The following is a 25,835-nucleotide window of genomic DNA, read 5'->3' as shown; positions in this document are numbered from 1 at the left end:
GAAGACGATGGCCAAATTTTCATTTCTGCTTGTAGGATGAGAGTTGCGTTACACGAGATGTATGTCACCTTGCATGAAATCTCGAGACTGAAAGGAGGGAAACTTAATTTGAAAGAAATCAGTGAATGGCCTGACTCTACAATGATTCAGTTACTATAAATAGATAAATAAATAAATAAATAAATAAATAAATAAATAAATAAATAAATAAATAAATAAATACGTCCGCAAATGTCGCTGTAGTGGAATTGGATTCAGCTGCACATAAACAGTTTAAATACGTTCGACACGGCTTCCCTTTCAGACCACAGCCCTCACTTGACACTTTGGCAGTTTCGCGGACGGCAGTTTAGGGACTTCATGTCACTTAACAAGACGCTGACTGCCACAAACTATATATAACGCGCTCATGCACACCCGCCTCACGCCAGTATCCTATGTAGTATGTATAATGCGTGATGTGCGTGTACCGAGAGAGAGAGAGAGAGAGAGAGAGACGGTGCTTCGTAGCTCTTGCCAGACTAGAGGTATTGTTTGTTTGTTTGTTTGTTTGTTTGTTTGTTTGTTTGTTTGTTTGTTTGTTTGTTTGTTTGTTTGTTTGTTTGTTTGTTTGTTTGTTTGTTTGTTTGTTTGTTTGTTTGTAAAGGGCCTTTATTAACTTCTGTTGCGCTGTTGCTATCCTTGTTCATGCAGTCCTACGAACTTCGCCACCACTGTCACAATGGCAATGATGGGGTGGACAACGCGGTTAGGAGCTGGTTAAAGATGTATAGCAGGAATCGAGGCAACTGTCCACGCGGATAAATGGTCCCAAAGTGCTCGACTCCAGCGATGTAACCAATCGAAGGCGATCGAAGGCAACGTCTGGACGAATAAAAAAAAAAAACTGATACTCAAGAAAAAAAAAAGAGGAGCAAACGGGCAACGCTTCGTCGGACAACTTTCGACTGGGGGCGAAACGAAGACTGACACTGGACACTGAAAGCCGATCGTGTGCCGCAAGCCGAGACGAAGCCGTTGCGAAGCCCCTCAATCACGACGACGCGACGGCTATTCTGCGCCCGTAGCTACCGTAGCAGTCGCGGCGGCGCTCTCGCAAATTGTAGGCTTCGCCGCCGGCCCCGGCACCCCCAGTGGCACAATGGGAACTCATCCCCCAATCCACCGATTCGGGAGACCGGCTCCCGCCCAAGGAGCTCTAACTGGCCGTTTTCGATCCGGCTTTGATTAGTGGTCTGTGAAGGAGCTCCTGGTCTCTCCCGAATCCGTGCGCGGCTCACGTTGCTATGCCCGGCGCGCTGCCGCAACGCTGAAAGCACCGCCGAGGCCTCTGAAACGCCCAAGTTCGCACCGCGACTGTGGCTTCGCTGCGCAACAATCGAGCTAAGCGGTGAAGTAGGCACGAGCTTAGTGAAACTGAGGCTAGCAGTCCGTGCGAGTGAGTGTAGAGGGAAAGAAAGGCAAATGAAAAGCAGGGGAGCTAACCAGTGAGTGTGAAGTTGCCATATTACGTAAGGGCTAACTAGTGTCCTTGTACAAGACCGTATAGTTAGCCATTAGATGTCGAAATCATAATTTCGTTACATTTTGGAGTGATTAGTTTTTCTTGAGGTTCAGCATGAGTTGATCGTTACAAAAGCTTACTGTCAGAAATTGAATCTCCGTTTTTGATTCCGCCGGATTATTTTTATTCTTATCAACAGCAAGAAAAAGTCACACGGAGCCTTATGCATTCGCTTAAGACAACACCAAGGCGAAAACCATCATGTTCTCACTTCATTGCATTGATTTTACAGCACATGGCTGTACTCAGTGGAGCTATATGCTCCACTCGTTTTATTTATTTATTTATTTATTTATTTATTTATTTATTTATTTATTTATTTATTTATTTATTTATTTATTTATTAAGACGAAAGCCTTAGATGCCTCATCAAACGCGAAAATTGGCCGTCGGCGTCGGGCACAGCACGGGTGAGGCAAAAAAATCACCATCACGTGATGACGTCATCATGTGACGTCATAATGGCGTCACAGACCGCTAAAATTTGTGACGTCATCGTGACGTCACAAAATTGGCACGACGTCTCGTGACGTAACGGCACATGATGACGTCATCACATGACATCGTAGCTTGTTCAAAGGTGGGCCGACCAAGGAGGCAGTGCAAAACCAGGTGAGGTGCCTCCGATCCTAAACACAGTGCAAAACCACGCCAGGTGCACAAAGCTTTCGCATGGTGACGGGACAGGACCAACAACAACGACTGAGAAGAAAAAGATTACTTTCGCCTTCGAGTCGCCTTAGGTGAATACATAAGGGGCCCTGAGAGTTTTTCACTCCCCCGCACTGGTCACGTGACCAGCGTAAAGCCTACTGCTACACTGCGTCGACGACGGCGCAAGATGGAGACAGACTGCTTCGCTGAGAAATATTTGCTTATTTCTTTACTCATTTGTTGATGCTTGAAGCTCTTCCATCATTACGTCTTTGGCCTGCCTGTTAAGTTACATTTTTGTAGCTTTAGCTTTCTCAACGGTAGTCAAGGCACATGAAGCTACAGTTTATGAGTTTAGTTAATTCTCAAAGTAAGCGTGCTAGCTAAGGGTTAGGGTGACCAGAACCTATCAGTAGTTTTGTTTTCCCAGCGCGAACAGCTCGAACCCACTATGGGAAATTCAGATGACACTGAAATCACCTACATTTAACTAGAACATTTTTTTAAAAGAATCCCAGTAAAGAAGACAGTTAAAAAGACTGGGCGTGCAAACACGGACACAAAAGAAAGTCAAGACACCACAAACGCCACAGCGATTGTGGTGCCTTGACTTCTCTCTCGTGTCCATGTTTGCACGCCCAGTCTTTCCATGAATACCTACCAACTAGCTCAGCTCTGTTATTCTCAGAAGACACTGTTCTTGCAGAACAGGTAGTAGACATTTAGCCCCCCCCCCCTCCTTTCTCTTTCCTTTCTCCTAATTATTATTCAGCATAACTTCCATTTTATCTTGCCATCTGTGGTGGCTTAGTGACTACGGCGTTGTGCTGCCAAGCACGAGGACAGAGGCCGCATTTCAATGGTGGCAAAATGTAAAAATGCTTAGATTTAGATGCACGGTAAATAATCCCAGATGATGCCCAAGGAGGTTTAAAAAATCACAGCATATCCACGGGGTGAATGATGATGAGTGGGGCGAAGCTACGGAGGGAATCATCTGTAAACCGTGAAACTCTTCCGTGAAATGCGCCCAGTACATAATATAAAGTGTGAAACATCGTGTGTATATTAAACATCAAACTTTTATTGTACTGTTGGTTTACGTGGTCCCTTCATTATCACTTGTGATCGGTGAAATGCAAGGAAGAAGTCCGCTCCCGAGCGAAAGAGCGCCAAGAGCGACCGCATTCCCCGCTCGCCCTGTGCGAATTAAAGGCAAGGCTAGAGGGAAGACAGGACGCGCGTTCCACGACGCGAGGTCGGTAGCATGCCCAACGAAAGCCAACGGAACGCGATCGTGCAAGTGCTCCGGCTTCGCATCGCCTCATGGTTCCATTTAGCGTCCCATAACCAAACATATTGCTCAAGGTGTGCCTTGCGTTTTTCGTAGAAATAATTTCTTTATCATGTACATTAAGACGAAAAGTTGAAAGCTCACTAGAGTGTATCGCCCGCAAAGTATGTCTTTTAGTGTGATTTAACTCTCGTACGGCAGGGTCCTCGCGCCGTTGCCGGTCCACCTCGCCCGTTGACGATCGGGCGAGGTGGCTAAATACAACAACTACTACTACACTTTAAGAAAAACATCTGGCGTTCTTTCGTTCTGCTTTTACAAAACATCTGGCGTCTTTCGTTGGTTTATTTCATCAATCAACGGCGTTTTGAACAAAATTTTTATTGTTTAATCACGCACAGGAGAAATCTCACCAGGCACTACCTTGTAGGTAAACAATGGCTGCTAATGGCAATGAGAGACAGAAGAAGTCGGCTTTTAGCTAACACTTACACTTCTACTTCTACTAACGTTTCCTACTGGAACATACCAATGGCTGCTAATGGGGAATGAGAGACAGAAGAATTCGGCTTTTAGTTAACGCGCACGCTGCGAATTTTTTATTGTTCAACAACGCACAGGAGAAATCTCCCACCGGCACCACCTTGGAGGTCAAAGCGTAAGACTTGTTACTCACTACTACGACCACGACGACTACGAGGGACGAACGGGTGCCGCCTTAAGGAGCTTCGCCCCTAAAAACCCAAGGAGGTTAAAAAAGATTGCTGGAGTGGTGATGTTTGCGCAAGAGTGAAGCCGTGCCCACCAAAAGATGGCGGCTGCGTCCGCAATTTTAGTAGGGGCACGATAAACCATCGGCGTTTGGCGAAGGACAGCGGGCGTTTTCCTCGTACTCCAGACGAGTTTAATATGGCAGCTTTTACGGGTCCGATACTGCTCCAAGTCTGTCTTTATGTTACTAGTTTTCGTAAATAAGCCTCAAAGTCATGGCAAATTTTATTGGAGATCAATCGCCAATACTCCTCTCGACGGGTTACTTTTGTCGGCAACAACGATCTTTTATTTTATAATCAAAGCAGCATTTACACTGACAGATCAAAGCCATTTGATCGCTAAGTGGGCATCACCAGAAAAGAGCATGTTTCCGAGGTCTCTGGTGAGCAAAAGCTGGCTTCACTTTTGCTGGCAAGGCGTTGCGAGAGCTTCCACTCCAGATGGTGCCTCACAATCACACAATCATTTCGGCACATATAACATCATACAACACCTTTTTTTTTAAAGAGCTAATACTTTCCTGTGCCCTTATTGTCCGCTTCATTTTGAGGCAGACAGACATCGTGCCAGACGCGAGGCAATTTCGATCTTATCTTACACTCTCTCGTCTTTCACTTGAAATTTAAAAAAAAATTATAATCCAAACAACTTCAATGAACAAATATGTACCCAGCTATCTGTGTTGTTCCTGGCCAACTTCAATTTGATGCCAAACCTCAATATGAGCACTCAAGCACCTTTGCAGTTCACTACCTTCCAAACCATAGCCTAGGGTTCAATGACATCGCGTCAAGCTAACAAGTACAGTGTGTCGGTCACTGACCTGCCAAAGCAGGTAAACCAGGCCTATCTGGTTTTTTGGTGGCACGAGCACCAGGTGACACTGTTGTTTCTCGAGCACTTCCGGTTTTTCGAATATTCGGGAAAAATTACGGCAGCTTCGCATTAGTGGTGCCAAGCATGAAGGAAAAGCTGAACTGGGTGGCCTTCCTTGTTTTTCTTTTTCATTATTTGTTTTTTGCACCTGTTGCTTTCTATTCCTTTCTCTCTCTTTTTCCTCTGTCGAGCTGTCTTTTTCATCTTTTTCGCGTCTGTTTCTAAGTCTTGCCATCTTTCTCTCTGTTTCATTTCTTTCTATCTCTTTCATGTGCTTCGCGTGCTCCACTTCGCCGAGCCGAGTTTTCGTTTCACGCTCGCACCTGCTGTACTCGGTAGTGGGGTTTGTCCGATTCCTGTGGCGCATATCTACTAGTGGTTTTCTGCGGACACCGAAGTTTTTACGGCCGGCTTAAAGAGCTCCACTGCTAAACTCCATCTAATAAATAAAACGCGCAAAATCGATGGTTCTGACTTTACTTAACGGGCCCCTAAACCACCTCCGATAATTTTTTTAACATTTCAAGTAAACGCGCGCATCCAGTTCAGAATGCCGTCACGATCAACAATGTCAAACGCGGCAGCGCTACGAGCCGCGGGCGCGACACAAATTCCAAGAAACGATCCCTTGACCTCTCCGGGCCTTTCGGTATCTATAGCGTTGGCCGTGACGTCACCGTTCGCGACTGGTAACGTCATCCAGAAAAAGAGGCCGTCTGCTCGCAGGTACGCGTGCTCGCCGCTCTTCCACTCGTGTCAGGGAGAGAGCACTTGTGCAGGGCAGAGAGAGGAGCCGATGAGTTGAGCGTAGCGAAGAGCGAAACGAGCGAGGACCTCTTTTGGTTTAGAAAACCCGCGTAACTCCATTATTACGACACCGTTTCGAAAACTTCTCGCGGAAGTGTTTGTTGAAGACTCGTGCACAACTGCAACAACAAAACTAAATTCCGACCTCTGGGTGGTTTAGCGGTCCGTTAAGAGTTATATTGGACATATATGATATCGGATCAGAAGATTACTTAACATACCTGCCAACCTGGCGACATAGAAATTAGTAAAACTTTCATGCGGGGGGGGGGGGGGGGGAAGTGTAGCCAACCCACTTTTTACTGCGATAGCAATTATATGGACAGTCTCGACGGGTTTTTGGCTTCGCCGTCATGTCCTTCCGGCATGAAGTCCAATTGATAAGATCCCCCCCGCGCATTGTATGTTCTACCGCGGGGTAAAAGCGCGCGAGCGGGGGCGACGAACGCGGCCGAAGCAGAGTTCAAACGAGCCGGCCCATTTCCGTCGATCGGAGGGTGCATGCGATAACATCACCCCGCTCGGGAGGCCTGCCGTCGAAGCAGACAGGAAACGCGCCGCCCTTCTTTAATGAGCCTTAAAAGACGCGGGGGGGTGGGGGGTGTCGCGCGAGGAGCAACTTTGAATCTAAGGGCGCGGTCGCGATCGCTGGCGCGCGCTATCTCGAAAGCTATCACAGCGGGCGGCTCGTAAACCCTTCTACGTGCTGCGCTCTCAACGCGAAGTGACTATGCGGAGAGCATCGCTCCCTGGAGCGGCCGTATTCTCTTACAACAGCGTTTTGTAGTTACGCGAGATCGGATACAAAACAGTTAGCTGCCAGCCTCACTTCGTGTAACACTACAATTTGTTGCTATCGCATTCACTGCGTCGCCCTTGCGGTGAAACTGACTTTTTTTTTTTTTTCAAGTTCGGAGTGTTTTGCCTTTGGCGACAAGCTTAATCATGTTTTTGCAACCATAAGTAAAATCGGTCAGAGAGTTATCAGCAACAACTCAATTGGGCAACAATTTATTTTTGCAGTGACTTTGCTGTTGCGGACTTTGCCCGCTTCAGAAAGTTCTCCGTGTAGCTTTGCTCAAGGCAAGTTCCACTCTGGTGCCCTTTCACCATCAGCAGGCTCTCGAGAGTTTCTTCACAGACAAGATGAGCGAAACTCCGTTCGAGTTTTGTCGACAGTGCTGAATATTCTCTCGCATTCCACATTACTGCGGGGAACGAAGAGAATGCCCAGCATAACCAGTAAAATTCTGTGGAACCTGAGCGATCCGTCAACACTTCTAACAGCTCCCAAACGTGCCCACTGCACGTCGCACCTGGGCTTAAACACAGCAGCCCTACTGCGTCGGACGCGGCAGCCGGTCATACGAAAAGCGACACGAACAATGTAGTCCTCACTCACCGCCGACCCGCGAACAAAGCCCACTGCCACATGTTTGCGCTTTGCGTACGCGCCAAGGCGGTATGGATTCGTAGCCACCCCTCGAGAAGACGACAGAAGTCGCTAAATGTTGAAGCAGCTGCTGCTGATGATGATAGCACAGCGCCGTTTTCGGGGCCTCCGCGACTAGCTACGGCAATGCGCAGTAGCTGATCACGAAGGCCACGCTGTTTTAATGGACTTTTATTTTTTTTATCGGAAATGATATGGTTTCCGTAAAATTTCAGCTGACATTCGTAAAATCGTAAGCGAGGTCGAAATTCGTACATTTTACGGAAAATTCGGAGCAGCTGGGGTCGTTGCAGCACCTGGTGGAGCAGATCTGAACCACGCGCTTCTTTCTACGTGGCCTCCGAGATCCGCTTCGGCAGCACGACGAAACGCAATGTTAACCCAAGGAATACACCAGCGTACACGAATGCCGACGCGCGAACGCCACTACCGGACATGGAAGTCAAAGGATCAGGGTCACCCCTATTTTTTTTTTCAGTCAAGTAAGTTCTTAGGACAGATTGGAAAGAGCAAGAAACTGCACAACATGAAATTGAAACAGATTCACGATTTTCAGTTCAAAACCTTCCTCGTGAACACTTATTTTATTGAGCAAACAAAGGCATTTATAAAGCTTTTAAGAAATGGCAATGCACAAGATAGAAAACAGCATCAACTGTCACTCAATGTCTAACCAGATAACCAAAGAGCACTAAGGCAGTTTCTGCAGTAGACAGCACATGCCTCAATATAAACGCAAACAAACCAGTACGGAGATATTTAGTGCACCATAAATCAACAAGATTGCTAAACCAAACCTTCAACTGTGCAGCTTCCAGAGTTCAACACTTCTGCTTAGTTCACTGATGTGAAAGCAAATTTCTGCAGAAATACAAGTTATTAAAATATAAAAAAAAGATTGCAGAATTACTTTTCACAGAGATGTTTCAAGAGTTGTGTACAATGTTCATGAAAATCCGAGTGAAATGACAATTCTGGATTAAAATTGTCGATTTCAGCAGCATTATTTGCATTCATTATGCCTAGAAATAACTTTTTAAGTCAAGCTTGATCGCCTAGCAGTCCCCTCTATATCTGCAAGTATTACTAAATGTATCTGTTGAGCATTATTACGTCGAAAACTACCCTTGCCAAGGGGTGGCAGAACCAAAAAATGTGCACAAAAAAAAGAGAAAAGCAGCAAAACATTTATTTATGGCTTGAATCCACTAAGATGTTGCTCTTAATGCTTTCAACTTCTTGCTGTTTGCACAGAAAAAATGCTGCAAATGATATAAAAGAAGCATTGCCAGACTATTAAAACAGAGTGGTAATTAGCTTGTGCCAACCTAAAGTTGGAAAATCCACACTTCATAATATCTGGTGACACTTGCAGTACTTATAGAAAACAAGTCAATAGTCTCTATCAGTTGAACAAAGTCAAATGTCTTTCAGGCGAGAACCTAGAGAAGGCAAGTAAACAGCTGCAGTTATCAACAAAGCACATTAGGCACACGACTTTATATCAAGCTGCTAAACCAGCCCTTGTCCAATTTATCACTTACAATGATTCGGCCAAATGAAAGGAAGGATAAAGACGTGTGAAGTGCTCAAAGAAAAATAAAAGGCTACAGCACCAAAGAAAAAGACCAACACAACGCCATCTCCTACACATTCTGAATAAAAGAAAACAGGTGCTGGACCCACAAATATACTGCAGAGACTGCAGTCAATAATACTTTGCAAGAACTGTGCCTTGAGTCAATAGCTGGCTGTTAGCGTAAAGAGACATTTCTCAAGTCCTTTAAAACAACCACAGCTTCGTATCACATGTTCAACACTCCCTGATGCAAATGTTCTCAAGCTAAGGGGAGCACATGCCCATGCATAACATAATGACTAACGAAATGCTGTGTCTGACCCGAGTGTCGTGAGGGCAAATCCCAGACGTGGTGGCCTGATTTCGAAGGAGGCAAAATGCTAGGGGTTCGTGTGTGTAGATTTAGGTGCAGGTTAACGAACCCCAGGTGGTCCAAATTTCTGGAGCTTTCCACAATGGCGTCTCTCATAATCATATCATGGTTTTGGGACGTAAAACCCCAACAATTAGTATTATGAAATTCTAAGCCGTTGCCAGTAGTGGGCAGATCCAGTAGAGATAGAGGCGTTTACCCCAAAACACATCAATCTGTGTCAAATGAAACAGTATTATAAAATGGCTTCAAGTTTAGTCTGGCTACGAGTACTTTTCACTTCACATAAACTTGTACAGAGAAAATATAGAGTGAGTGAAGGAACGAACAGGCAATCTTTTTTAAGGGCTCGTTTTTTTCTTTGTTAGACACAATGTTAGTTAGAACTAACAGGCTTGATTGTCCGTTAGATCTAGTTAAGAAAGTTAGTGAAGGTTACTCTCACGACATATCCCCACGTTCAATAAGCCAGCACTCCATAGGCTCAATCAAGACGAGCTGCACACACTGATGGTTCAGATCCACCTGAACAAAATGGATAAAAGCGAATGTTTCACTATGTAACATGCCCATTAGATAACGCGTGCTTTTCACATGAGAACATTAGTGCATTCGTGCCATTAGGGCAACCATGCCTGGGGACCCCTACACATAAGAAAATTACATTTCAAGTGAGAGTACTACTTACTTCTAAACGCACTCATAACTTCTAAACGTTGAGTGCTTTTATTCAGTGAATTACAAAATAGATTTGTAAGTGGTTTTTGCAAACTAAGATGCACTTCTGTGGCTGAATGAAATAAAAAATTAGAAGTATAGGCACAAGACCCTTAACAGTGCAAGTCATTTGTCCATACAAAGAATGGTGCATTGTGTTTCGAGGCTTCGGTCAAGAGGACTTTAGTATTACCTACATGGCCTGAAACAAGAACTACAAGCTCACTTTACAAACTTCATAATTTTTTTTTTAAATTCTGCTTTCCCTTCTTAACAGTACTGCATGCTTATATGAGAAATGGGAAGTGTTTTCTGCTTTATCAGTGCATAAAACAAACAAAAGAAAATTCTAATACTTTTTTTCAATCCTCACAGCCTAATTACCGCGAATGACAGTTGAAACTTCAAATAAGTTGCACAGACTAGTACATGAACACAGACACAAGGCCATACAGAAAAATACTTCAGCACAATAAGCTGGAAATAAGTCGAACGATTTGTAGCAAGGTCCCCAGGACAGACAGACATGTCCAGCCCATTTGCTAGCTTACACTGTAAATGCCTTCAAACACACCAGCCTTTGCTATTTTTGTCTGGCCTGCTTAATTACGAAGGTGCACCTGTTTCCCCAGAGCTCCTCACTGCATTACACTCATCTGCATGTATAAGAAGAATCTATTACTCAACAGAGCAGCTCAATTTTTTATGCCGCTTTTGAACATCTTGATGGCACCATGTTCAACTACATGTTCAACAACAATGCATCGTATTGTCCAGCCCCATGAATCCGCAAGAGCTGAGTGATATACCTATGATATAAAGAGCGTTCCCTGTTAAGAATGAACATTGACCACAAGGCTATTGTCAGCACAGATTAAATTTTGGACCTGAACCTGCACAGCCTGCTGCAATGAAGCAAAGAGAAATCACAAGACAGATGCCAGCGATCCTTTAGACATAAGAAATCATTAGTATGCATATTCTGCTGGCGATCTACAAACACAGATGAGTACCATGAGCGGCTGAACAAAGGATTCCACGGTTACAATTTTCCCTTAGCTTTAACAAAAATACCAAAATTTTCAAATCCTACCGCTCTAACCCAGTTCCTTTCAAACAAAGCCAAATGTGATGTGTGTTTGCTCATTAAACCCTGCAATGTGGGCGAGATTTATTCATTCCGACGTTCTGACACAGAAAACCAGGGTCAAAACGTCTTGTGTGCGTTCTTCTTGTATTCCTGGTTTTTCTTGGTGCCTTTGTACAACAGTAAGTTCATTCAAGTCAATTTACCAAAATGTATGACGATAAATTAGGGTTATCGTTAGCCCGCACTAAATGTGTGCTCTGGCAACATGCCAGATGAAGTAAAGAGAAAAAAACGGAGCAGAGTCAACAAAATATACCATTTAACAAACGTATAAACCAACCAACAAGCATGAGGGTACATGGGGTTAAACGTTGCTTCCGAAAAAAGGAAGCACAACAGCACGAGGTCGGGCAGTGATCTAAAAGGCAAGTTACCAGGCTACCGGCAAGATTTGTTAGCCAGGCTCAAAGGTATCACCATGAAAAACAGTCAAATTGCAATGCTACTGTTTAAGATAAATACAAGCCCGTAATAAAATGGAAAAGCTTTTGTGATGCTAGCAGGACGTAAGGCAATGCGAAAATCAGAAAGCAATTGCCTGCAGTAATAATTGAAAGCTTGAACTCTAGCCCATTGGAAAAAAATAAAAATAATGTGCAATTGTGTAATCGGTGCAAAAGCCAAGTGTATTTGTGCTCTACTTTTGGGGTGACCCCAGAACACCAGTGACTGTTTACACAACTATAGCAACCTGTGCAAATTTGATAGATTGTGGCTGCAAGACATTAGTGAAGCTTTAAAAATATGAAAGATGAGAAAATAAATTTGAATTGAAGTTAAACTCTTCTCTAACAACTTTTACCTCAAATAAGCAAACACTCTTTTCTCTTGGAAAAAACCAAACAGACTTCTTTTATTCAAAACAACAAGTTCCCCGCGTAACCCCACTGTTGCAATTTCTGCAAATGTCCACAGTTCTGTAGACCAACTCGGGCACTGGATAACAGCGCTAAAACTGCGAGTTCAGGCACATCCTAAGCCTTCAGTGCACAGCGCAGTACGCTCTTGAAGAAAACATGCGTGCACATGCGTTTTTCATACTGGTACGTTTAGAAGTAAGTGGCTTTGCGTCTCTTGAGGTGCACTGGCTCCATCCAATGCCCTCATACACAGTTTGTTGACATTGCTTCATCCAGTGTCTTACCCTGAAGCACACCTGGATTGTGAGCCATGCGTTTGCACATTCTGTTCAACAGTGGGCGGCGCTGCACAAACACCCACCTTCAAAAAAAAAAGAATGTGTGCAAGACACCACCCCAAAAAATTACTGCAATTCATAGGAGTGGTACCTCATTACTAGCTTGCGTTCTAGACCACTGCAATGTGGCTGGATGGTCTATAACAACACCAGCGCTTCCGGTACGCCTCAGTAGTCCGTTCCCCGACTGATAACCTCCTTGCACGTCGGGCGCAGCAGGATGGTGTGCTCGAATTGGGCCGTGTAGCACCCCTTGGTGTCGCACAGGGGTGGGTATGGGTCCACGATGCTCTTGTCGCAGAGATCCTTGAGAGCCATGAGATACTTTGTCTGGCCCAGCCTGTCGAGCCAGCGGCGGCAGAAGGCCAGTGTGCCAAAGTTCTGGTTGATGACGCCCAGCAGCTGCTTGGAACGGGGCAGTCTGTCAAGGAACAACAGGCTCAGTGTCATGAATTTGTCATAGGGTGAATCACAGCTAATCCTCGATATAACGCTATCTGTAATGTAAAAAACTATTATTTCAAAATACAGTTGAATCCTGCTATAATGAACTCTGCTACAACAGATTTGCACCTCAACGAATAACTTTCGATTCCCTATCGGCCGCCCATAAAAAACAATGCAAAAAATGTCTCGTCAAAACGAATACTTTTCCTTTTCGCGAGTGCTACCACATAAGAAAGAGAAGCTTGCCTAGGACTGCTGTGAAATTCTGCTAGCAACTCAACAATTTCTCACTGGCTCGTGACTTCCAGAGCTGAGCGACCACATTGCAAGACACATGTCTTCATCAGAGAGACCCTTTCTGCCGACACATGCACATCTCAGGAAACTTATCGCCATTGAGACGCTCGGCGACAGATCGTCCATCCACCATACTGCTGCCGGCGGGTTTGGTGCGCGTGCAGGCCACAGTAGAACCATTCTTCAAGAACTCCCTCCATGTTTTTGACGTAGCGCTCAAAACAAAACTACTGCTCGTCGTCACTAGCCCGGCGATCGTGAATGACAACCACGGCGTTATGAAGGCACACGTGCAGCCAGTGCGCACCTAGTCCAAGCATAACTACATCCTGCCAGAACTGCTGCGAGCACAAATGTGGTCGTGTTGACGCGATCATGGGTGACCCTGAAAGTATGCGCATTCAATGTGCACCGACTCAAAGCAATGCTGCTTGCTGCAACGTTCCGGACAAAACCGTGGTAGATGCAATCACAGATAGCAATGACGCAGTTATGAAGGCACAGACCGCGGGAGAAAGTAAAAAAAAGATACCTATGCATTGACACAAAGCCACTTTCCTTGCATTATTATGAAGGCAAGCTGTGAAGCCAACTTGCGCACTGATATTCGCGTATAACCCGCAGCCCGAGTTTAGCTCCCAATTTTCTGCATATTCTGTGCGTGTTAGACGCGAGAAAAAACATTCACTCGGTGTGCGACCAAGTACGTCTGAGTAAGCAAGAGTTCAATGCAAAAGATAATGCATGTGCATGCTGGGACCAAAGGATGAGTCATAATCATCAGACCTTCCCAACTTCAGTGGTACATATATACATATACGAAATTTCACTACAATGAAACTCCACAACAATGAACTTTTTTGCGCGTCCTGTCAATTTTTTTGTAGCGGGATTTGACTGTAACAGCTCCATGGGAAACTACAAACCAGTAAATTGCTGATGATCTGTCATCCACACTTTCTAGCCCAGCTACCAGACCAAAGCCTGACGAGAGGGAGAGAACGGGTCAAGCTAAGTGGGTGAGAGGGAAGCCTGGAGTAGCGAGTCGAGCCTGGTAGAGAAAGGGTAGCCAAAGCGAAGCTATGGCGGCAGTGGAGCAGTTGGTGTGAAGAGGGAGTCTCTAAAGAGCAGGAGTACGTTTGGCTGTGCTGGTGAAAGAGAGTCGACCAACGGTAGCGCATGCTCGAGCACAGGTGGTGCTGATGAGAGGAGGGGCGCACAGAGCATTGGCGAAAGCGGAGGAAACGTGTGTTGATGCAACCAGCTCCGCTGTTTAATCAGCCTTCGTGACATGTCGGTTGAAGCTGCGCATAATTTTCATTTACAAATAACAGCTCCCCTGAAAACCACATTTTTTTTATGTTCTTTTTTGAAATTCAACAAAGTAACTCTGTGCTGCCACATCAATTTCACGAAGTCTTCGTGGCCCCGATTCCTCCACGACAAATGAAAGATCGGTAAGCATCAGCTTAGACAGGACTGCTCTTTTGCAGGCGACCTTTCGTGCGGAAATGTTGCCGGCAAGCAGCAAGAACACCACCAAGTGAATGGAATTTAACACACCGCCGTGCCACCGTGTTTGTCGTGTAAAAGTTAACTGCACCCTTCAAGTCAAAGTGGGGCCAGAGCCCCGCAATGCTGCAAAAGATCTTCCACATTCGTGGTTGCAAACATCGGTCAAACAATAAAAGAGAGGTTTCGTATGCGTGTATCTCTGTGGGGTTTTCAAGGAGAATTTTATTTACTTCATTATATCTGTTGCGGTGCTCATACTCCCTGTGAGGTCGTTTTCGCTTCACGGCACCCGCACGTCGTAGTTAGCTTAATTTCCGCCAAGCAAGAGATAGCGATGTGCTCGCGAGGTGGTGCCGCCTGGCGGAAGCAAGGCGGTAAGAAATAAGTAAGATGGTTAGAGTATTGATAGCAGAAAACTGCAGAGAAAGGACACGAATAAATAGTGGGAAAAGTAAGGTCACTCTGCCATAAGGGGTAGAATGCTAGGCTGTGAATTTATGTTTTTTTTTTCCATAGTAAGATCGATTTAACCGAAGTAGACAAGGCATTATGCCAACATCTAAAAAAAAAAGCTTTTTTTCCAGCCTTTGGCACACATGTAACCGCCCTGTTATAAAGGGGATGCTCACAGCATCCATCCATCCATCCAGGTTACATGGGTGCGTGAGGATGAGCACTCAGCTTCTTTTGGGATTTGGTTTGGCTGTGGATGGCCGACTCTAGTGGGAGGTCTGTAGGTGCGATACGGCAGCTCATTCCAACGGACTCCCATAGTGAGTCTAACGTTGTCGACGTCGCATTTGCCGCATACATGCATCATGTTGTTTGTGTGAGTGAGGTTCTCTATGTGTTTTACTGGCCTATTTGGGTTATTTGGCATGTTACTTCAGCTACTTCTTGGATTCGGCTGGCGAGCTCGTCATTATGCAAAAGCTGTTAATAAATTAAGTTCATTTTACAAGCGCACGTAGTGTCCGAGAACGGCTCTTTGCAGACCCCACATATCCTATTTTGTTATGAGGGGGGTCTGAGTATAAACGAAGGAGTATGAGGGAGGAAGCGGCTGACACTTATGTCAGCCCACATATTCCCACATATTCCCTTATTTCCTTTTTCCCTTCTTCAGTAAGCTGCCAGTGGTCTGCCAAGAAACTGCGGTGTGCCATCATCGCCATGTCTATGTTAGACTCTGCATAAAGCCAGTAGCCTGCCTGCTTTTACGACCCCTCAAAATAGCACTACGGTCCATAGAGACTGCACGATGTATTTCAGGCGATCGCATTCTGCCTTTTAAGTAAAAAACTACAATATGACTTGATGCATGCTTCGCTTCTTGGTGAAGTCTGGCGCAGTAATCACATCACTGCACTTATGTCAAATGCTAAGAAGGAGCTCCTCATAAGAAAACCTTTCACTTTACCATGTTCTCTACATGAAGGAACAATGCATTCACATGGAGAGATGTTAGGTTGCACAAAGCATGCATCCCCAACTTCAGGCCAGTGCTCGAACAAATAATAGAAACATAGGTTGGAGCAGTGCACAGGCACACTGCTGTGGTGCAGAACCAATGCACATGGCCTTGACAATAGATGCATACATGCAAGTGTCTCAAAAAGTCTGAGCACACATGTAGTCACTAGTGACTTAGATGTGACGATCTTCCGTATCTCTAGCACCGTGAGCTTACAACATCCTTAACACCGAAAAACAAATAACCACAGTGCTCTTTTGTGTCCCCACAGTCACAGATGTGGCTTCATGATTAAAAAAAAACACCCCTACTTTGCTTTGGGCTTCTGTGGGCATGTCATAATAGAAGTTTTTAGCTTGTCCGGTATTCTGGTATACAGTCAACTGCCGATTTTTCGGACGCCCGATTTTCTGGACATGCTCGAAAATTCGGATCCTTTCGCGGCACCGTCACCAGTCTCATAGACATCAATGTATAAGAACGTCCGAAATTTCGGACGCTGAAACTTTTCGGCGTCTGATTTTTTGGACTTTCTGCCCAAATTGCGGGTGCGAAAGACATTAATTGAAGACCCCACCTCTGCCGCATCTATGAACTCGTAGGTTCGAACCGGCGCTTTCGCGAGTCGATATGCTTGCGACAGTAGCAGAGTCCGAAAGTCAGCTTTGCCGCAATGCTGAAGTGTTATGGGGTGAAGCAGACCAGAAATTCAAAGGGGCCGCTATCATGGCGCCGTGCGGCGATGTCTTTACGGATAAGCAGCGGAAATGCACGAAGGCGTGATGGCGGCAGGTGGCAAATGCGTCAGTACAGCTTAATCGCTGACAACTCTTACGATAAGCATCTTCAGTTAACTGCGCTGTAGTGCACATGGCCTAGCGCAGTTGCATGCGTACTGCACACATTTAATAGGTGAGAACCCAAAAGCGCCGCGCCACCATTCATGCTGCCTCTTTGTGTGAGACCGCTAAGTGCGCCGCACAGATGTGTTGCCTTCACGAATGAAACCAGCTCGCCTTTGCCGCGCCCGTGTGCGGTCAGGAACGGAGTGGGCATCAGGAACCCTTTCATGGCAAATGTGTGCGTATGGTACAGCAACAGTACAGCGATGGCGTCAGCTTAGTTGGCAACGTGCTAAACACAATAGAAACGATCGGCTTCACACGGCAGCAAATGCTGCGTATCGGTGGAGATTCGATGATGTGTGTGCGCGCGCTACGTGCGTACACGCATCGGGGAAAGCCGAACGAGTCGTCCGCTTGTCGGCCACAGTCTTTGTGTTCCGCGTCATCGTTTCCAAACGCTCCATGCGAGAGAGCCGTAATCTATTCCGCGCTTTGCTGGTATCAGCGGCGCTCATGACGAGATGCCAATTTGCAAGTGGCGCTTGGCACGTAGTTAAGCGGGGTTTGCGGCAGGTACCGAATGTATTTACGAGAGCCTGGGCGCGCACCAAAATGCCTGATAAGTGTACTGGGAGACATTAAAGCTATTTCAGACGTGGCTGTGGCGATTTGACCGCTTGAGAGGAATGGAAAAGCACGAATTCGTTTTTTCGGACGATTTCACAGTCCCTAGGGAGTCCAAAAAATCGGACGTTGACTGTCTGCGAAGGGGTTTACACAAAATCGGGCTACCGGACGACGGCACCGACATTTTGTGATGCTTCATGCAACCACAATCATAGACACGTTTGTTTTTGCCTGGTGCCCTTGAGCACAATAAGTTTAAAAAGGCAACTCATTCGGTATTAGGCTGCTGCCGTGAGTTTACACCAGCAGAGATGTAAAATGCACTAGGTTTCTGCAACAACAATTCTGTGCTCGCCTAGTTCATCTCGGCCTTGCCAGATGGTAGCATCTATCCAGCCTCTCACATTTGTGGCTACAGTATCCGCTATAACGCTAATGCAAAGAATTTTGCAGACAAACTAACACTTTAATAATACCACCAGGGTTCATCAACTCTTATCACGTTTTTGACATCAATGTCAGAGGTTCCACGCTAAAACATCTCATGGCACCATAAAATACATCACACCATCAGCTCATCAGTCAAGAATAGGGAACCCAATAGAAACTGACCTTGTTTTTTTTTTTAAGGTGTTCAAATTACATGCATAGTATATTGAATTGCCACTACAGGAACATTCAGTCTCCTCTATTTGGGGCCTGTCTACCTCAAGTGTTTAAGCAATACAGCAAGTCAGCCTAGTTGGAACACATTCATCTTCATAGATTCACGCGAGCACATGGTGACAAAGAAGAGATACACAAAGACGAGCGCTCGTCTTTGTGTATATCTTCTTTGCCTCCGTATGCTCGCATGAATCCATGAAGCTCAAGTGTTTTCCAGACAGTGGTGACATTGTGACCTAAAGTGATTTCTGTGACAGATGAAGCTAAGCATCCTGGCAGAGAAATTCGTGATTGTGTCATAATCTACCCAGGCCACAAATTCTTCTTACCTCAGTGGCACACGACCGGCGTCAAAGTTCTTCATGTAATGCGACACCTCCATGTCATCGTGCACATAGCCTTTGCCTGTGCTGCCAAAGGTTTCAATGGCATACACTTCGCCTTCCTAAAATGCAAAAACAATGCATCTCCGAATTGTATTTCATTCAGCATAAAGTTCACAATCAAACAACACAACTAGGCTTGTGAGAATATTCGAGCACTTTGAATATTCTCCCCAATGGGTGTATATTAGTCCGCATGTAACCGCCCCCTCACCCCCTTTGTAAAGGTGGTTCCACTGCAGTAGAGGGGTGCTGTACCGTGAATACACCTTTCCAACGAAAATCCGCACTGCCGTGAAGCCCCACTTCAAGGTTAAATGAACATGTTATCCGCACATCGATTCATAATTTTTTATGTTTGAAAGCTTGTTATACCGGCTTATATGCTCTGAGTATAGTAAATTTTGAAACATAACACATTTTACAGGTTATAACTTGCATTCTACCGAAAGTCAAATCCCTGCAACTATATACAAAGTTGCTTCCACTTCCTTTGAACCAAAAAGAATGACATCTGCACATGTCTTGTTACAATTTTGAAAAAATATTGTGCAGGTTTGTTGGGTCATGAAAAATATGCTCATTTTTTTTCATAATATGTGATATATACCGTTCGAATTCTATTCGAAATTATTCGAACAAATCACTACTCACTTCGAACCTAAAATTTACTATTCCCACAAGCCTAAGCACACTTAGGCCTAGTTCGCACTAGAGCTCAAAGCAGGCGGAAGCAGCAAAACTCTCAAGAAATCCGCACGCTTCGCCACCTCAGCAGGCAGAACCAGGCGGCAAGCCCTATCAGTCTCGGGCCAATTTTTCCGCCACCAGACCGTGAAATGCCTTTACACCCCCCCCTTCACCAGAAGCTATACTTCAACTGCACTAACAAATAAACCAAGTGATGTAAACATTCAGCCATGAATTCAAAAGGGCAGCCAAGGAGTCGGCGGCGATTTTCATTGACGCAGTCACAAACTACCCGTGCTGCATGACAAAACTCACAGCCTCTACAAAGACGCGTCTTTCAAGAGCACGATTTGGATGAAAATTGCACAGTAGACAGGAATTAGAAGAAGGCGCAGCAGCAGTCCGTTGATGTGCTCCAAAATACTATATCTTGCTTTTGCACAGCCGGGTGAATCCACCATAGCTGCTACTGGGGTGTCCACATATGTAGCTCCTGCTAAATCTTTTTATTCTATGAAAGCAAGTTGTGCTCATCTCTCCTTCTCTCTCTCTCTCTCTTTTTTCCAGACTTCAACATAGCGGCATGTCATGGCTTTATTTTAAAACTGTGGTAATGATACACTCGGGCACATCTTTATTTTGAACCCACAAAAATTGGGCGCATGCCAGATTCGAGTAGATATGGCACTTTCCCCACTAGAATACTTTGCGTGACTACTACCGCATGCACCAACAGGCAACAACATTTTCAAAAATTTCATAAGATAAGGCACCACACTTGGAGCTGCGCCAACAGTGCCCTAGCTTGAACGCACTGACGTCTCTCGTGCTAGTCACGCGAGATTGACGTTATCCGTGAAAGTAAGTCCCACAATTGCAATATAATAGCAGGGTTCCCAATGCATTAGATCTTATGGAAGCTATGTGAGGCCTGCCAAACAACTATGTAGCAGCCAGGAAGACACAGTGCCTGGGAATGTACCAGCAGGGTTCCACTGTACTTGCACAGCTTCTGCGGCATTGCCTACCGAGTGTAACTTGGCCGAGTATAATGGGGCTGCATATACTTAGTAGAGTTGGTACAAATGAATCAGGTCAATATTAAGAAACATCTTACAGGATGACTAGCTAAATGATAATTATCAAGATGTAGAAGCAAGTTTTTACAGGGTGCAACAAACAAGACGAAAGACCAAGAGCTGAAGAAACACAGACAAGCCAACTATGAACACTATGAACCAACTAACTCGCACCAGAACACTGCTAAATCAAGACGTAGAGTGCACTAACCTCCATTCTAACAGCTTCTCCTCCCTTCACAATAGGCACGGTCTTCCCAGCGTGGATTCGGTACGGACCAATCGAGTGACCATTAAGGTTGCGAATGGCCTTCACTGTAGATTAAAAAAACAGAAACACTCAGTGCTCGAACAAGCACAACACTTCACACCTCCATAATAGAGTTGCACTCTCTGCACTTAACGGAAGGAAGAAAGATAATAACAGAGGTATACCATCTGGAGCACTGCCTCCCGCTGACATCGGGGCACAACATACGCAACTAGAGTTACAGTTTCACAGTTCCAACACGCATGCAGCAATCTGTGAAGTGACGCTTTCGTGAAGTGGTTACGTAATTTCTACAAGCCCAAACTTGATGCATACAATTGTCTTTACTGTCACCTACGAGACGTATAATCTCCTGACATGCTTATGCAACACACTGGCCCCAACTTTGATGTGATGCAATGTTGAGAGCATCAGTGGTGTGATCGACCGAAACCACTTCGGCGCAGCTAAAACCTCACGGCAGAACAGCAGATCAGCCTTTTGGAGCATTTGCGTGCCGCACATTTATGAACACAACTTTTAAAGTCGCTAGGTGGGAGTAGTTTTACCATGTTTAACAAAATAAATAGATGCGCACATAAATGTGCATTTATACGTCATATTCCAAAAAGTGAAGTTAACTCACTGCTCTTCACTTTTCTGCGGACAGCCCTAAACATTTATACATCTGTGACATCAGGCCACCTAACATTTCTCTCATGATACACTTCTCATTTGTTATTCAGTGCGGCTTTCCTTGATGCTTCAAGCCGCACAAATTTTTCACGCATATTCTTCTCACTACCGAAAACGACTAATTGCCATGATGTCTGTGCTTTCAATGCAAATTAGGCATTGGAGTTGAGTGGTGAGGTATATGCTGTCGCACTTTATGGACAGACTTGTTAGGCTTTTGGTTAGTTGGTAGTTAAATACCACAGGGTTTAATAAAACACTAAATGGTATATTGTGTCCAAATTCCAACGCCGCACTCAACGAAATTTGCAAGAATGAAAGGCTTCACATTTTATTTAGACAGGTTCTTTCACTTGAACTTCTGCCGAAGTCGAGAAGCAGCACATATATACTGGGCTTGTGTGTTACCTTGATAGATTTTTTAAAACACACAGCTCTCACCTGCCTGCTCCAATGGCCCCTGAAAATTATACAAAGGTAACTTATGTACGTATAATTCAACCGTGCACCATCTTTTTTTCTCTCTGAAGACTGCAAAAATGATGTTTAGCACACGCTCAGTGCAAATTATGCGATTTCTGCCGAAATGTAGCAGGTTTCACCTCTTGGTGCAATTGGTGCAGCAGTCAAATCACTGGAGGATGAAGACCATGTTTGTTAAGGGTAGAACGGTTAGCAGAGATGCATGCCAAGAGAAGTACGATGCCAAAGACACTGGCTAATGTGGAAGATGAACAAGCAGTTCCAAAACAGAAACTGGTGTGCTTGCATACGTATTCTCATGCTGCCCATATGCTACATGCGAGGCATGTGCCTGTGCAGCATCACAACAGCAGCAGCAGCAGCAGCCAGTCAGAAAAAGTCTTGACGGCTTTGCTAAGAATGCCTCACTTAAACTTCCGATTACGTTACTCAGCGACTATCAGTCGCCCATAAATGGCGCTTTTACCGTTCAACTAAAATGCGATCTGCAAGTGACAAGCAACTACTCTGGCTATAAGAACTTTTTATTAAAGCAGTAATCCTATGCTTTTCCATGCATTACAATGACAGAAAGTTGTGATGGTTGGCAGGCATTCACCAAAGAAAAACGTTAGGCATGCAGACATGGATACAAGTGAACGAAGACAAATTTCAGTTTATTCCCTTTTTTTGCCTACATTATAACATGATTAGTGGAGTTTATTACATTCGGAGGTCCCGTAGTTATGAAACTGTCAAGGGAACCGACTAGTGAAGCCACTAGCATTCTATCTCTCCACATGTGCACGTGTCAAAATCTTTTTTTCCCCATGTTATGTATTTCCATGTTTTGCAGAACACACTTTTTTGCAGGCTACATCTTTTCAAGCTTCTTGCAGTCCCTGTTACTTCTGGGTTTAATCTAGCTAAAACATGTGCATGAGCTCTTTTTCATGCAAGAACTACGTATGTATGCTCTCACCCTGGTATGTCTTGCCATCAAGTTCCACTTCATAAGATTCCATGACTTCTTGGATGGCCTCGCCAATGTCACAAAGCCTGACATCTATTCCAGCTGTCTGCAATGCAAAAAAATAAAAAGTAAAGAAGACTGTTTCTAGGTAGTTTGGAAGGATGCATGTGTTGCTGTACTGCAGATCTTGAATAAAAGGAAAAATATGAAGTAAACAGTCAGTGAGCGGTAAACCACCATCGGAAGTTCGCCGCTTGTTGGTGATTACAGCAGACTCTCATTAAACAGAACCTGAAGGGACCAAGAAGATATGTTCCGTTCAACAGGAGTTCCATATACTGAGAGGTGAACTGGTTTGCACAATTCAGGTATGAAACCAATCATAGTAGAGGCTTTTATTCCATTTAAAATGAGGAATCATTTGGATGTTGATGATGCTTAAGTAAATGGTATGACAATGTTCTTACCCTTATTCCTGTATTGGTGGCATCTCGCACTGCTTCAAGGAGTTTGTCATATTTGTTGTTAAATGTCAGCGTGAAGGCACAGTCAATGATATTGCCTGGAAAGATCGAAACAAAATAGTCACATCATATGCAGAAATGCAAATTAATAACAAGAACACAAAAGCGAGGGGAGGATCTGTTTATGAGACAACAGCTAAATATTTCACATATTGAAACAATGCATTTATTAGTTATAACGAAGGAATTGAAGCTTTGAACCTAATCAGCCATCACTAAACTCAAGAGACTACAGCACTGAATGTTCGAACCCGCGCTGATGAGATTCAAGCTTGGTGGATGCATCTAGCTTGCCAACTAAACCACTAAATCATTCAAAAACTAAGCTACATGGGACTAACGAGGAAAAACCTTGGAGCATGCTGTGAATTGATATCACAAACTTGGAAAGCAATAGCAAAAAGCAATCAACTAAAATACAGGAGAAACTTGGCTATGTGGGAGTCGCATAATCATCTATTAAATGAAACAAGTCTAAATCATGCGGTTAAAATTTTGGGTAATGAAAAAAAAAAAAATACCAGAGCCACTAAATGGCAATCAAAATTTTCATCTCACTGCGTAAATAAATCAAGAGGTAACATTACGACACTCAATAAGCTGAACTGGGAGTCCAAGTTCCAAGTCATTTTTCAGAAATGAATCACGGTTTGAAATTTCTTATGTGAAATACACTGTCTTCTAAGGAATAAGTCACCCTAATTGATACATTACTATGCTCAGCTTCCTTGAAGCATTCCTTGAAGGGACACTAAAGGCAAATAACAATTTATGTCAGAGTGAAAGCTCAATGTATGACGTCTAAAATGGCAATATTATCAACAGCAGTGCCCTACTTACCAAGAAATTAAGCTAAATGCATCACACGACGAGAGCCACGAGTGGCACATTTAGGAAATGATCCCGATGAAGTGAGAGTTTGACTACAATTAATCCCTCGTAATCAAAATAGCTGCAATAAAAAAAGAACCTTCCGTGTATCAAGAGACTTAATAAAATGCTGCTTGTTCGTTTCTGTTTGATTCATGGAAAAAAGAACCTCTTTGGCGTTGCCATGGCGAACGACGTGCGTAGTTCAAAGGTTCCGTTTTTGCTGAAGTGCGCTTCGCCCGGCAGTGCCGGCACCCTGCTTCGCTCACGCGGTCGCATCTCAGTGGTACTTTCGGTATCGCGTACTGCCGCGCGTGTTTTGCGCGCTCGTGAAAGTCGCTCTGACAGAAAGTTCGACAAAAATGCCGCATGCATGTGATGTTGCCGGATGCCCGAATGGCGCACGGCACCAGTGCACGCCGCCGCGCAGTAAAGGCGGGCAACGTTGGGCACAGCAGCAGTGACGTGAGAAACACCGCTTTCAGGCGGGTGATTTGAAGTGCGCTAACGCGATGCGGGCCACTAAAACGTGATTTTATTTCAAAATAAGCACTTCCTTGGCGTAAAAGTACCACTACGAGGTTTCCGGACAGTTATTTCAACAATCAACGTCGACTTAATATTTGCCTTTAGTGTCCCTTCAAAGCCACTCATCATTTCTTCGTGAAGAAAACTAGCTGCTTCATTTACTGCTCAATGCTTAGCATTTCTTAAAACAACTCGCACCTCGGTTGCTGTTAACATACCAAGAATATAACGTATGTACTCACGTAATGAATGCACTTGCATAATAAATGCGCCCGCAACTTTAGTTGTCAAAATTTTTTTTTTTTTTTCCTCCTGCGTAATAAACGCACCCCCATCCGCTGCAGTCCCGCGAAACGACGCGCGCCTCCTCGCCCGTTGATCTTTTCTTTCTTTTTTTTTTGTTATTATACTGATCCCACTTGGATAGCTCCCCTCTCCTCCCCTCCCCTCCACCCGCTGCCGCACACTGTTTTGTTTTTCTATCTGTGCACGGCACACCCCTCTCATTTTGTACTTATTTTTGAAGTATCTGTGCGCCACAGCAGAATTCATGAAGAGTGCAAGTGTAGAGACATCGTGGCTGACAAGCACACAGTGAGCGAAGGTAACAAAACTGCCCACACCAGCCAACGGTCGCTTTCTGCAAATGCGAAACTTTAAGGAGCCAGCGGAGACAGGTTGCAGAATATAGCGCGATCTACCACCAAAGTGGCGATGTTTCCGAGGTCGGTGGGACAGCCAATCAAAATGACGCTAGACAGTGACGAGTGTTCTAGCATTCTAACGATTCTAGCCCTACTTTTTTTTTTGTTCTTGCCAGCCATTCCCACTCAGTTTCGAGTTCATTTTTAGCCCGTCTTGCGTATTGCCATGGACGATGGGCCGAAATGCAAGCTACACAGCTGGTTTCAAGCTGCAGGCTGTGGAGTGCGCTCTTGAGCATAGGAGTCGTGCTGCCAGTAGGCATTTCGGAATTGACCAAGCCCAGGTGCGTTACTGGTGGAAGCAGCAAGACAAGCTGCGCGCTACGAATAGGGCGCGGTGTGCCCTTAGGGGACCGAAGACCGGAA

At 44.8% G+C, this 25,835-nt stretch overlaps 1 protein-coding gene across 1 annotated transcript in view; it reads right to left on the bottom strand.

Annotated features, from left to right (window-relative positions):
• Positions 1-7,971: 7,971 nt before the first annotated feature.
• LOC119396584 (methionine aminopeptidase 2) overlaps positions 7,972-25,835 on the bottom strand; it is a 31,928-nt gene continuing 14,064 nt past the window's right edge. The window contains exons 8-12 of the mRNA XM_037663859.2: positions 23,311-23,405; positions 22,853-22,949; positions 20,674-20,777; positions 18,640-18,755; positions 7,972-12,860 (exon numbers count right to left, since the gene is read on the bottom strand). Coding sequence (XP_037519787.1) covers positions 12,608-12,860; positions 18,640-18,755; positions 20,674-20,777; positions 22,853-22,949; positions 23,311-23,405 — 665 coding nt within the window. The 3' untranslated portion in view covers positions 7,972-12,607. The remainder of the gene's footprint in view (positions 12,861-18,639; positions 18,756-20,673; positions 20,778-22,852; positions 22,950-23,310; positions 23,406-25,835) is intronic.

The sequence above is a fragment of the Rhipicephalus sanguineus genome, chromosome 6 (genome assembly GCF_013339695.2).
Source record: "Rhipicephalus sanguineus isolate Rsan-2018 chromosome 6, BIME_Rsan_1.4, whole genome shotgun sequence".
NCBI classification, from domain to species: Eukaryota; Metazoa; Arthropoda; class Arachnida; order Ixodida; family Ixodidae; genus Rhipicephalus; species Rhipicephalus sanguineus.
This window is presented reverse-complemented; position numbering and strand designations above follow the sequence as displayed.